We start from the raw sequence: 13,702 nt of genomic DNA on the forward strand, positions 1-13,702 counted from the left end.
TCTGTTTGAGGGCTCTCTCCCCACTTACACTTGCTCTCATTTGCTTTCATCCTCCTGTAATCTCCCTTGTTTACCGTCCAAACTTTCTTCATCCCTTTTTCCCCCTGTCTGTGTTTCTCCCCAGGATCCTGTCTGGGCAGGCAGTGGGGGGTGTCTGCTCCTCAGCCACCTGCTCACGCTGAGCTGAGCAGCACAGAGCTAACAGTGCTCAATTTGCTCCGAGACCGGCGTGACAGCAGCGGCAGCGCCACCAGTTCGGCCTACCTGAGCAGCAGTCGGCGCTCCTCCGGCATCTCCCCCTGCTTCTCCAGTCGGCGCTCCAGCCAGGCTTCCCAGAGCGAGGGCACGATGACGGCCGCCCACCACCGCCGCCTCCACAACCTCAGCTCCACCGACTCTTACGACCCCATCTCCACCGATGCCTCGCGCCGGTCCAGCGAGGCAAGCCATTATGGAGGTGGCACGGGAGGAGGGGGTTGTGGGATACTCACAGGTGGGGGCTGCGCAGGTGTAGGAGGAGTAGGTGTGGGAGGGTCGCGGGGGATGCTCACTTTAACCCCAGCACAGCACTACCACCTGAAAGCCAAGTATGCCGCGGCAACTGGCGGCCCACCTCCCACGCCTCTTCCCAACATGGAGCGCATGAGCTTGAAGACTCGCATGGCCATGATGGATGAGGAGGGTAGCAACCCTTTGCCGCCTCTAGTCCGGCCACATTGCTGCAGCGATGGCACCAACGGGTACACCAACGGGTACATGGGACATGCAGGTTACAGGAGGCGGGTCCTGTATCCCGGCGAGGGACCACTGAATGGCAACCGCAGGGCCAGTGACCCAGTGCGGACGCAGGCTCGTGATATCGGCAGTCTGCCCCCAGTGCAACGCTTCAACAGCCTTAACAACCTCAACCCTCTTCCACCACTAACTCATCATTCTACGCCTGAAACGCGCAGCTTCAGCCTGCAGAACTACACACGCTCAGAGGGCAACCTGCAGAGAGGCCTGCAGCACTCGCCATACACTCCGAGCATCGCCGAACACGCGGCCTTAGAAGCCCTGGCCATGGAGGACGAGGCCGGCCTGTTGCTCGGGGATGAGGACATGCTGCCGGACGACCTGGTGCAGTATCTCCACTCCCAGGTGCAGGTGGACGGTGGCTCCTACATGCACATTGAGGACCAAATAGCTTTGAGCCAAAGGGACACCTCCCATCCGTCTATGGAGGAGATAGAACAGATCCAGACTGCAGGGTTGAACATGGGCTTCACTGGGTCCCAGCAGACGGAAGAGAGGACCAGCCCGAGCAAGCTTCCCATCCAGTGGAATGAAGTGAGCTCCGGGAGTGCCGACAGGTCCCCTCAGAAGGACCAGAACCACCAAACACAGTGTGGGAGGTGGTCAGGCACTGAGCATGGACCCGCATCTGCGCCGTTTGGCAGATTTGGAAACATGGTGGTTCAGCAACAGGTGCCCCTCGATTTCCAGAACAGTTGTGCCCAGGTGAATCAGTCTCAGAGTGCTTGTTGTGTTAACCCCGCGGTGAAGCTGGAGGCGCTGCCCAACTCCTGCATGGAGATGAGAGGTAACAACGCTACGAACCCCTTCGGAAGGCCCAACTTCGCACAGATTATCAACGGGCCTCCTCAGCAGGGCTCCAATGGACCTCCGAAACAGAGCCACTTCCAGCAGAACCACAACAGTAGCACCTCTTGCCAGGTCGGGAACAACCTGATCCTCAGCAGGGCCTCTCTGGACGTCCTCCCGAGCCTCTCCCAGGGAACAGCGCTTCATCACAACCGGCAGGTCCATGTCCCTCGTCCACCGGACGGTTACAGGAACTTGGTCAGGACCCAGCAGTACCTCAACCCAGAGAACTCTGGTGAGATCCAGGCTGGTCTCGACCACTGCTCCCTTGCACATCAGGTATCCGGGCTGAAGCTGGAGGCCCCAGACAATGGGTACTTGGAGCAGGGCTTTGGCGACTGCCTCTCCTACAACCCATTGGATCGCAAGGCCTCCTCGTTCCCGGTCCTGGAGGACCAGTGCTTGCTCAACTCCATGGCTGAGTCCGTGGGCCAAGTGGTTGGCAACTCGGCCGGCCTCCTCTCCCCCGGCATAGACCAGGTGACCAGCACAATGGACGGCAATGTGCCCGGTCTCCTAGACGAGGGGGTGAGTCTGGACTTTGGTGCCATGCTGGAGGATGGCTTTGACCAGGGCAGCCTGGTCTCAGGTGTGCTGAGTCCCTCCATTTTCCAGGGTATGTCCAGGACCTCGTCGCGCCTGACCACCCCTCGAGCATCCGCGGCCTTCCACAGCGTGGCCCCCGGCTTAAACAACATGGCGATTGGGGACATGAGCTCTCTCCTCACCACGCTGGCCGAGGAGAGCAAGTTCCTTGCTATCATTCAGTAGCTGCTCTCTCTCGCTCTCTCGCTCTCTCTGCTTTCTCCTCCCTTAGGACAAAATGGAACAAAAAAAGGAAGCGAAAAACTCTGGTGTATGTGAAGATTAAGACCAAAGTGGCAATTACAAGAACTTTATTATGTACTTAAAAGTGTTGTGGATAAGGCAGTTGCCGAACCCATTTATTTTGTACAAACGTCATCCCACACAGACATGGGATGTGTCAAAATTATGTATAGATGAATAGTTATATTCCTTTTCTGGAATGTAGGCTATTTTTGGAAGCTCTTCTGTTTGTATTTCTGTGTGAAGGTGAGCAAAAAGGTCACTTGCTTAAAACAGTATTCTCTGTATTGTCACTGTTTTTGCTGTACACACTGTCGGTAAAAATGCATGTATTCAAGGTTAAACATGAACACTGTCTATATACGAGTACATAGACCAGCCCATGTGCCAAGTATCCACCCTTCTGATCCCACAGGTACATATCCATCCTTTGTCACAGCAGGTCAGACGTGGGTGATTGATTTAACAGGCCCTGATGATAACTTTATATATCATAGGTTTTTAATAAGTGGTGTATTTTGTTTGTACGTTATTTTTGTGAATCTGTAAATGTTTCAGTGCTTCTACCGAGTTTTACCAAGTGGTGTTTTTGTCGAGAGGAACCGCGGTATTGAACGCATCCGAGTCTTCAAGGCGCCCGGCGACAGTCGTCCCCTTGACATCTTGATTCAGTTATTCTGGAAAGGTACTCACAAGTGTACATAGCAGTGTTTTTATATTCTGTTTGTGATAATCTGATTATTGACGTTGGATTGCACGGTTGTTTGGAGCCGATATGAAAAAAAAGGACATTTTCTCCTCGATGATCAAAAGGTCCCATTCGGTGCTTTATGTATGCTTACATAAGTAGATATATGAGTACTTTGCGTTTTGAATCTGTCTTAACGACCAGCAGCGGTCCACAGCACATGAATTTCCCTCTCATTACGATAAATGCTGTAAAGTGACGTGTTTTGTTTTTATAGGAAATCATCTGTATTGTTTTCTCCAAAGCTCTTAAATTCAGAATGTGTACTGCCGTCAAGTATTGCAGTGACTTTGTCAACAGTGTTAGTATTGCCTTGCAGTCTGATGTGACTGAACACAGAATATTGAGTAGTTTACCTTTTATTCAGCGTCAAAGCAATGAGGTACAAATTGTTTTATTGTTCTTTGGTACTTTTGGTCATTTTTTGTAGCTGTGCATTATTGGTGTTTTTCTTTCTTTTCTTTATTTTTTTCTTCAAAGAAGTAGAAATCATTTCCTTTGAAAGAAGGAAATCACATTGAGGTATGTGCCTTATATGTATCTGCCTGTCGGTAAAGAGAAAGATCACTGCCAATCTTCCATTGTGAATTATGAGGAGAAAAAAATAACATGTAAAGTGTCTTGTGAGACCTGAGGAAAAAAAAGATAAAAATGACAGAACATTTATATAAGAAAAGTCTGACTATCAGAAAAGTTAAGATTTGCGAAATGCATTCTACTTTTCTTTGATTTTGTTTTTAAGTTTTCACATTTATTGTGCTCTTTTATATATAATGTGTAAATACAGTACTCTTTCTGTAGGTTTAGCAGAGGAAATGGGGAGTATCCTGGGGCCAATAAAGAATTGACTTTGAAAGCAGGGATTCCCAGGCCCTGGGCAGAGGTTCAGACACATCTGGCTCAGAGCGGAGCTCCAAGTGCCCAGCACTGCCCCGCCGGCAGAAGAGCCAATTTGCTCTTTTATAACTGACTACAAATGTTTGTATGGTTTTAATAAAAATGAGAAAAGAAATTAAAAAGAAATTTTATTTTACGTCTCTTGTCTTCTTGATGCCGTTTTGATAATAGATGAAACATAAGAGTTATGGTTTTGACAAGTCAAGATGAGAAGATAACTTGAGTAATTATGCACACACTCGTTATATTACTATAAATAAAACAGATTACGTTATCAAACCATTCAAACAAACCCTAGAATTTAATTGTATAAACTGGTTTAACAGTTGAGATTTATACTCAGGTCATGAATAAAAGTTCCAAGGTCGGTCCCCATAAGTGACTTCAGTCACGGAGAATATCTTCAACATCTGACGCCCTCTTCTGACCACCACGAGAAACTACAACTGCGTGGTGAGACGAGGAGCTATGCAATGTGTGCATTTTCCTCATGAATTTAATAGCGTGATTACACAGCAGATTGTTTGGTTAAAGGCCCTCGTTTCTCCACGGCGAGATTAAAGCCAGTGGGCTCGTTCACGCCGACATCTTTACCGGTGGCTGCACCTCTTGTAGCCCCGCTTTATTCACGGGCTGACAGCCCATCAGCTCACATCAGAAGTCCTTTTAGTACGCTTCGTGCCGGCAGAGAGCTCTTGCATCATTCCCCAACTTTCCTAAGTGAGACTCCCATTATGCTTTTTAGAAGCTCAACACAAGTGCAATCATGCGACGGAAATGAAGGCACCGTTAAGACTTTCCACTGCAAAGATGGAGCATTAGAGCTGTAATTTAAACAAGATGGACCGTTTATATTATTTTTTACTTCCAGTGCTCCGAGGGAGCAGCAAGATGCCCTCTCACTCTTTTTCGCCATCTTCAGAATGCACTTTCTTGGGTACAATGGTAAAAAAAATAAAAAAATCTTTTTAACATCCAGTGTTTCGCGTCCTATAAAACACTTTATTTCATATGAAGAGCGCCAATGATGAGCAGCATGTACAGGACAAGATGGCGTTCTGCATGCCAACATGTTGGGGATCAAATGAAGAAAGGGGTTTTGGTATACAATAGGAAACATTTTATTACTAAAAAGTCTTATACTGAAGGTTCCCGTTCAGCGGCGTTTCCACAACTATTCTTTATTGAAATCACAAATAGTTTTTACCACTTAATGGAAGAAAAAAAAAGAGAAGAATTAATCACACATGACAGTAACTATGGACTATATACAACAACGGGAGAGGAGGGTCACAGGTGTGGCTTCGATAGGCCCACATTGTCGGGTGTTGTGACACACTAGGCTCATACAGGAGGCACTTGAATGTGAGAGCCTTAAGAGCCAGGACCTAGCCAGAGTGCTGGAGGGGGTGGAAGGTAAAAAACATGGAAATGTCCAGCAACAGAAAACAATGACTACCTGCTTTGAAAAAAAAGAAAAAAAAGAAGGTCAGGTTCAAGGAGTACATAATATCCATCTATTCCTTCAATTCAGAGTTCAAGGTCTGTTTAAGGGGGGGGGGGGGGGGTTCTGCCACATGTGGGACACCGATGGACATACAGAGCATTTACACAGTTCTGCACCACAGAGATCTAGAGCACAAAAGGGTGCACATTCAAAAGCATGCATCGCCCCACAATGACAATTGTGTTTTTTTTTGTTTTTCTTTAAAAACAACTGAACCGAGTTTCGTCTTCTGCAACTACGACAAGACTCAACCGTCTGCTGCTTGAGATGGTTAATGTGATTGACATACAGTATTTACAGGAATTATATTGTTCTTTTAAACATCTGTCACTCCAATGGCAGTTAAACAAAACAAAAGAAAGTTCCATAACTCCGTTGTCGAGGGCGGGGGCGGGGAGTTTACAATGATATATCGCAAAATCAATGTCTTAAAGAATGGCTACCATTTCAATGATCTATTTACAATAAAACGCAATTATGAATCCGTAAAGAAAATGAAGTTTGAGGAAGAAAACTAAACTCCTGTTTGTGGGTTGGCTGCGTCACTGCGGAGTCAGTTCCCTGTCAGAGCTGGTTTAGTGGTTGGTTCTTTGTCTGCTCTGGGAGTGTGTGGCGTTCAGGGTGTCAGATCTTCTCCTGGATAAAGGGGTGCTGCAGAGCCTGGTTGATGCTGATGCGTTTGGCCGGGTCCAGCATCAGGGTGCTATCCAGCAGGTCCTTCAGCATCATCACTTTCTTCCTCTGGTCGTCGGGCAGCCGCTGGCATCCTATCATGTCCGTGATCAGATCTTTGGTGGGGTTGATGGTGTTCATCACCGTCACCTTTTCCTGTCGGTGCGGAGAAAAAATAAATTTAAAAAAGATTTTTAAAAAAGGCATTAAAGACTGAGACTTAAATAACATTTCATACTTATTCAAAATAATTTAAGGAAGTAGGAACACCTTACCCTTTCTGTCACTTTGTCTACTTCAATGTACAGGAAGTTCAAATTCTGATCGAAGTGCTGGTCTTTGAACAGGCCTTTACGGATCATCTGAGGAAAGGCGAGCACGATGTTGCATCAGCCACAACTTCTTGAACACGGCATGGAGCACTAACACAACTCGACTAGGAGAGAGGAAACAATATCTGGGTGGAAATGATGTGATGCAATGTTACCTTGTTGGGCATCTTGCCCTTGAGGTCCATCGCTAGTTTGATCATGTGATTGTTGGAGGATCCAGGAAACAGGATTTTGCCAGTGTAGAGCTCGTGTAAAGTGCAGCCGACGGACCACATGTCGATCCCGTAGTCGTACGGCTTTCCGATGACTGAGACGGAAGGGAAGAAATTGTGAGCGCGGTCCAGTTTGAATCGCAACTGATTGATGGCGATGTGTGCAAACGATGCAACTCACTGATCTCTGGAGCTCTGTAGAACCTGCTGACCAGGTACGGTGTGATGTCGTTGTCAGCGACGTGGGATGCCGAACCAAAGTCACAAAGCTTTAAAATAGTCTTTGACTCGTTCACCTTTTTTTTTTAAAGAAAGACACAAGATTATAGCATTTTTCATCTTTCTGTGACCTGAACCGACTTGATTGTTCAGATTCACACCATACCAGGATATTGTCAGGCTTGATGTCTGCGTGCAGTATGTTGCAACGTTTCAACAGCTTGAGGGCCAAGAAGAGCTGCTGACTGTAGGAGCGCACCGCCTTAATGTGCAGCCCGACGTCTTTACCGTATTTCTTCAAGACCTCGCGTAAATTCATGCTACGGGTGAGAATGCAACAGGCGATTAGGACGCGAGGCCATTACATGAATACTGCAAACAGCGGCGAAACTAAACTCGATGAGATTAAAGGAGTAGGGTTTCCTTTTGCCCGTACCTGAGAGGCTCAAAAACCAGACAAAGATGCTGCTTGTGGTAGAAGTGCCTGAAGAGGCGAAGGCAGTGGAACTTGTCGTCAGGATCAGCGTCATTCAGCTTCTTGAGGAATTCTAACTCTTTCAATCCCGTCTTCTGCCTGTTGACCACAAACAATCATATCATGTATCAGTGCAAAAATCAATCAAACAACAGGTGTGTTGAATTTCAAATTATCTACGCTTGTTGGTATTTTTTTAAATCCAAAGGGAAATGTTTTCAGTAAGGTATGACTCACATGAGCTCATTGTTGCGGATGATCTTGACTGCCACCTCCTGGCCGGCCCTGGCAGTGTCCCTGGCTCTGATGACGTTGCTGAAGACACCGTGGCCGGTGTAGCCGTAAACATCATAGCGCTTGTCTAGTGTCTCTCCAATGTTCACCCCTAAATAACAACACGGTCCACAAACAAAAACAGAAAGCATGTTACTCCAGCAAAAAAAAGCAGATGTGTGCGATTAAAGGCACTGCGAGCGTTTCAATAGATACGGTCACAGTCCACATCACCGGCTCGCCTCTTGACTACACCTGTAGGAGAAAAGAAGAGGCTTTGAGAGACGGCGCTTACGGTAGTAACCCTCAGCATCAGTCCAGTTGTCCCTCAGGTTGGGGTTCTCCTTGAAGTCCTTCCCGACACCTGCTGCTCTCATCCTGGCATTCTGCAGAAATCACACACAAATTAAGTCAGTGGTTCAGTTCTGAGACTCTTAATCTCTCATCTTATGCTCTCCAGAAAAATATACTCACATCAAAGTCGGCAGCAAACATATCGTCCGACTCTGTGAACATGTCGGGCGCCGAAGGCTTCTTTGGGTTGGCTCCTGAAAACAACAAATAACAATAAAACAACTCCGTTTGGGTTTCTAGTCGTCCACCATGTTGTAAAACAGAAGAACTGGAACGTGTTTGATTCACATACTCTGCAGAGATCAAAACATGCTGCAGGTGGCAGACACCGAGACTGTGGATTACAAACCAGCAACTGAATGAACACATGACAGAAAGAAACAACATTAAAACCCCTGCAACACACAAGTCTGCATTTCTAACACTAATCAAGCCCCGAATGCCATTTTGGTTTCGCACAGAGCGACGCTCTTGGGTCAGGCTGCGTCATCAGGGTGTGAAATAGGCCACAGAAACTGCAGAGGAGTGCAAATATTTCTACGGCTACGTTTCACAGGTTTTAGTAGCATAGAGCCCAATTTGCTGCGGTTATCTGGGAAAAGCTAATTCAGCCACAGACAACAAATTGTACAGAGCTACTTTTGTGCTCAAACTACTCCGCGATATCCTCCACATAAGGAAGCACCGCTTCTGAAAAGTGTTTGGACAATGATTGACCTCTGTGTGTGTGCCAATATACACATAAAATTGACTATTCCCGGCGTGCATATACCAAAGATATTCCACATGCCTCCACTAATATTTTTCCCCGAGGAATGAATTGCATGTCGACACCCGTAGTGAACTACGGCGCGCGCACCTGACTGTGTTGTTCATTCAGTTTGGCCTTGTACGCCGACAGATACGATCATTCTGACCAAGACATTACCGTCTTTCTCCTGGGCGATGAGGTTGTGCTTGGCTTTGATGCTGGCCTCGAAGGTGTTGAGGTTCTCCCGTTCATACTCCTTGACATCCGCCGCTACTCGCTCCAAGATGTCGTCGGGTGAGGGCGAGCGGCTGCGTGTGCTGCTCTGAGGGCTGCTGGGCTCCGACACCATGTTGGTGTCATCGCACGCGACCTTGTATTTCTGTGGCAGGGAATGAGTGACCATGAGAACTCATCTAAAACGTGGTACGCCATGTGCAGTAGTTGTGCCATTCTTTCCTCTTATAATGAGCATGACATGTAGCTTCTTGACCAATATCAGACCGACATAGTGACGATCAAACTAATCAGCAAAGATGCAAACAGACCTGGACGATGGCCAAACGTTGCTGCCGGCGTTGTTCAATGAGAGTTTCTTCATCTACCTCCTCTCCATCAAAGTCCTCCAACCTGCAAACACAAACAAGGTAAAGAAAGCTAATTATAGATGTGCACACTGTAATCAGCTTTATTGCCCATGTATGTAAAGTACACAATGTTGCAGCCTCTCTATGTGTAGATTGTTTACACATTTATTGTTGTATTGTTTACCTCCGAAGCATTACCTCCAGGGAAACATAAAGACTAATATCTTATTTTACTCACACTTCTTCCCCTGAGGACTCCTTGTCGACTTTCATGCCCTCTGAAAGGCTGCCCTTGAACTTGTCCTCATCTCTGCTGCGTCTTCTTCTCCTTCCTCGATCGCGAGACATAGAGCGACGGTACTGACGGAGCCTTCCATACCGGTCTCTCTCCCCAAACCTAAGGCACAAAGGTCATGGACGGAGAGTTTATTCCCTCGTTGATCATTCAACATGGGCAAAGTCTTGACACAAAACTACATGCACTAACGAATTACAGGTTCCAGTTGCAGAGAGAAAAGTGAACATGGAATTCAAGTCAAGACAAATGTACAAACAACAAAAGCCTGACTAAACAACTCAGAAATAGCTTCTACTGTGAGCAGAGACAAATAAGAGTTGTGTAAAAAAGTGCCGTCACCTGTGTCCCAATGGAGACCTGCTCCGTCTGCGGGGGGAAGACCGGGAGCGACGCCGTAGCGACGCTGACCTCCGTCTTAAAGGTGAGCGACTCATCCTGCGCCGGGCGCCTAATCTGGGACTTTTCTCACGTGACCGATCCCTGCCCGGCCCTCCATCTGGCCGGACGCGCTTCCTGTAGAGACATCGGGAGTGGACATTCTAATCAACTAAACCATCCATAAATGAACTATCATGTCTTTGATCCCTGTACATTTTGCATAAAATCAGTCCGGCTTTCATGCCTCCGACTCATCCGCCGCAATCAACTTATGAGAAGTTCTAAAAGTCAAACAGCTCTGACCACCAACCTCATTGGGGAGTCCTGCCTGTCCACTTCCCTCCTCCTGACGTCTGGCGAGCGGCTGCGGGGTCTCCTGGGGGGAGACCTTGTTTTGGGTGGAGAGTAGCTCGGCTTTGATGTCCTGTCGGAGGCACTAGCCGGCGGGGTGGGCCTCTCTCGGTTACGAGGGGAAGTGCTGCGTTTCCTCACGGGGCTGTGAAGCCCTCGTCTATGAGGGGAGCGGTTCTCCTTCCCTGATGAAGCATCCTTGGACGGGGACTTGGCCGGCCGTTTGTCCTTGTCAGCATCCGAGCGACCTGGTCGCTCTCGTCCAGGTGATCTGGACCGCCGTCCCGATCTCTCCTGATTTGGTCTGTCTTCGCGCTGTGGAGAGGAACGTTTATCAGTGCGACTGCCTTTCTGCTCTCCTCTCCAGGCGGTGGGGGAGTTGGACTTCCCGGCTCTCTCCTTGGACCTATCGGTGCTTTCCGAATGCTTTCTGTCTTTCGACCGGCTTCTGCCACGGCTTCTGTCCTTAACAGCTGTGTCCTTGGTGGTTTTGGTCGCCCTGTCCGGCTTAGACTCCTTGGCCGGTCCGGGCTTCTCCGCTGACTTACTCCGACTGCGACGCTTGGAGCTGGACTTACTGCCCTCTGTCGAGTCCCGTCTAGATTTCCCTCCTTTTCCCCCTCTGGGAGATATGGGTTTACCTGAGCTGCCCCTTTGACGCTGTTCTCCATTTCTGATCCTACCGTCTCCATCCTCTTCAGATCCAGAGTTATAACCCTGAAGGATGAGGCCCATTCCTGACTGCACCTTGCCCTCCATCATCTGGCTGTCCAGCTCAGCTTTGATCATGGCCCTCCGCTTCTCCAAATCCTCCAGCAGGGCCCTGTCGTCCAGACTCGGATTTCCAGAGGAGGGAGACGATTCAACTTTTTTGTGGCCGGAGGGGGCAAAGAGGGCCGCACCGGAGGGAGAGGCAACCTCTTTGCGCTTGTGTTTCCTGTGTTTGTGACGATGCTTGCGTTTGCGGTCCTTGTCCTCATCAGAGGCATGCTTGTGTTTTTTGTGCTTACTACGATGCTTGTGTTTTTTCCTCTTGTGTTTGCCGCCACTGCTGCTGTGATGTTTGGGTCCATCTTCTGTCTTCTCCCCGTTAGCCTCTGCCTGCTGGGATGAGACAACATTTCAGCTTGAGAACTCATTCAGGTGGAAAATATTTTCTCTTCTCTTTATATGGAATATTATATGACAACATGAAACGTGATCATAACAGCATGGACATGGGTATTATTTTAGCTATTTTGGCTTGTTTGTAGGCTAGTTTTTAATGAATGTTTGTGAAGCAGTTTTAGTCATTTAGAAATAAATAACACCGTAAACCCATCCAAAAATCGATCTCCACAGTCAATAAAAATGATATTTCATTCAGGAGAAAAATTAATATGAGGAAGGTGAACAGGACCCTCCATATGAAATTACATGTTTGGTTATGCTGTTTGACAATGCTATGTGAAAAACAATGATATGAGGGACACAGAATACTATCACAGTGCAGATATGAAGCACTACAGACTGTTTAAGTTATAAGGTAAAAAGTTTATAACAGAATCATGGCATCATACCACTGAAGATATTTAGATCTTGTTGTTGTCCATCCCTACCTCTTCCTCTTCTCCCTCTTCTTCCTCCGACATCTCTCCGCTTTCCTCATTGCCACTTTTTTCATGGCTCTCCAGATCCTGCTTCCTGTTTAAAAAAAAAAAAAGAGTAACCACCTTAAATATTAAGCGCACAATATTAAACAGTAAATGACCAGTCAGGGTTTGTCGATCAATAAGAGCATTTGACAACAATGTTGGAGGAAACTCTGGCTGGTCTACTGCAAATCAGGATCTTATAAAGCGGCTCAGGTATCAGCCATGACATAACCGGTCCACAATAAATGCACTTTCTTTAAACACTGGAACAATGCCAACCAAACAAAAAACATTGAGGCATAGATATTATTCAGAGGCTTTCTTTTGTTGTCTCTCCTCCAACACATGTAACCATTGGCAACCAGGGTGCTTATTACTTTTGGAGACATAAAATAAATCCCAATGTTTGATATTGTGGCTCAATCGACTTTGTTCCTAACAATATTCCGTAGAAAAGACACTTTCAATTAATTTTAAAATGCTTAGATGTGATTGTATATTTCCTCTTTATCTAAAAACGCAATAGGCAGGCGCTTTTCTCTCCCAGCAAACATGTCGTGAAATAAAATCAATAAATATATGTTTGGCTTATCGTCGTTGTAACACGTCACAGCTTTTAGATCACCACGAGCACAATATACCTGGGAGGTTCACATTTGCCACAACGTGGTTACGTAATGTGCCGAATTTAGCTTCAAACTGCAGTTAGACACCGAACAGAACAATGGCCTCAACTTTTAATGATATACATCTAAGTTGTGCTGATTAGTGGGGCGACAACACTTATTTGTCGCCATGTACACTTGACTTGTTCGCCCCCCCCCGCTCCCTGCCCTCCACTCCCAAGACGATTTTCTCCATTAGCTTGAAGACGCTAACTGTTCCTAGCTAGCTTCATCCTCGGGTAACGTTAGCTAGCTTCCAGCTATGCTAACTTACTTTACAGGATCTCCGCGTGCCCCCAAATACACGCGTTTGACTGCGTTATCTGACGGCGTACGTATTGTGGAAGTTAATGCGCAACACTTCCGACGGTGTACACTTATAGGTGCACTGCGATGAACAAAATGTGATGCTAGTTGAGCTAAACAGCGTTAGCTAGTTGGCTAAGAACGTTAGCTAGCCGTCGGTGAGTAATTTAGCTGAAGTTAGCCCCGGCAATATCGTGAAAGCTGCTGCCGGGACTCACAGAACAGTTCCCGTTTGGTTGCGGACGGGGGGCGCCTTCACACTTGAACACCACAGGCCACTTATTTTAAATTAAATGACTTACACGTGTTCGTTGCCATTATTCATTCTTGTGGACGCGATGTCCATCTCAACGTCGGCCATTTTCCTCAGCCGAGGGGGCCTTCTTCTTCTTCAAATGTTTTGAACACAATATCGCAACAATATCTCAAATACGCATGCGTCCTCTGGTGGGATGGCGACGAACTGCAAGCCGGGATTCGTGCAGTGAACTTCTGTCTTTCGTCCACCAGGGGGGGTGCTTGTGTGACTTTAAGTTTTCAGGACAGCATACGGGTGTAAAAGTAACTAAATCTG

General features: G+C 47.2%; 2 protein-coding genes across 3 annotated transcripts in view; one reads left to right on the forward strand and one right to left on the reverse strand.

Annotated features, from left to right (window-relative positions):
* Positions 1-4,243, forward strand: part of gli3 (GLI family zinc finger 3) — a 92,947-nt gene extending 88,704 nt beyond the window's left edge. For both annotated transcript variants that reach the window (XM_068581831.1, XM_068581832.1), the window contains exon 15: positions 125-4,243. In XM_068581831.1, the coding sequence (XP_068437932.1) occupies positions 125-2,415 (2,291 nt within the window). In that variant the 3' untranslated portion in view covers positions 2,416-4,243. The remainder of the gene's footprint in view (positions 1-124) is intronic.
* An 881-nt stretch (positions 4,244-5,124) lies between these two features.
* prpf4bb (pre-mRNA processing factor 4Bb) lies at positions 5,125-13,548 on the reverse strand. The gene is made up of 16 exons (XM_068581900.1): positions 13,431-13,548; positions 12,122-12,206; positions 10,483-11,627; positions 10,134-10,307; positions 9,735-9,893; positions 9,458-9,539; positions 9,090-9,291; positions 8,282-8,355; positions 8,103-8,193; positions 7,772-7,919; positions 7,496-7,633; positions 7,226-7,379; positions 7,022-7,136; positions 6,784-6,935; positions 6,572-6,658; positions 5,125-6,452 (listed from the first exon to the last, which is right to left on the reverse strand). Exons 1-16 carry the CDS (start codon positions 13,487-13,489, stop codon positions 6,249-6,251), a joined length of 3,069 nt encoding a protein of 1,022 aa, XP_068438001.1. The 5' UTR covers positions 13,490-13,548; the 3' UTR covers positions 5,125-6,248.
* Positions 13,549-13,702: the final 154 nt, after the last annotated feature.

This window comes from Clinocottus analis, unplaced genomic scaffold, assembly GCF_023055335.1.
Source record: "Clinocottus analis isolate CAN_PGR_092001 unplaced genomic scaffold, fCliAna1.0.p SCAF_18, whole genome shotgun sequence".
In the NCBI taxonomy this organism is placed as follows: Eukaryota; Metazoa; Chordata; class Actinopteri; order Perciformes; family Cottidae; genus Clinocottus; species Clinocottus analis.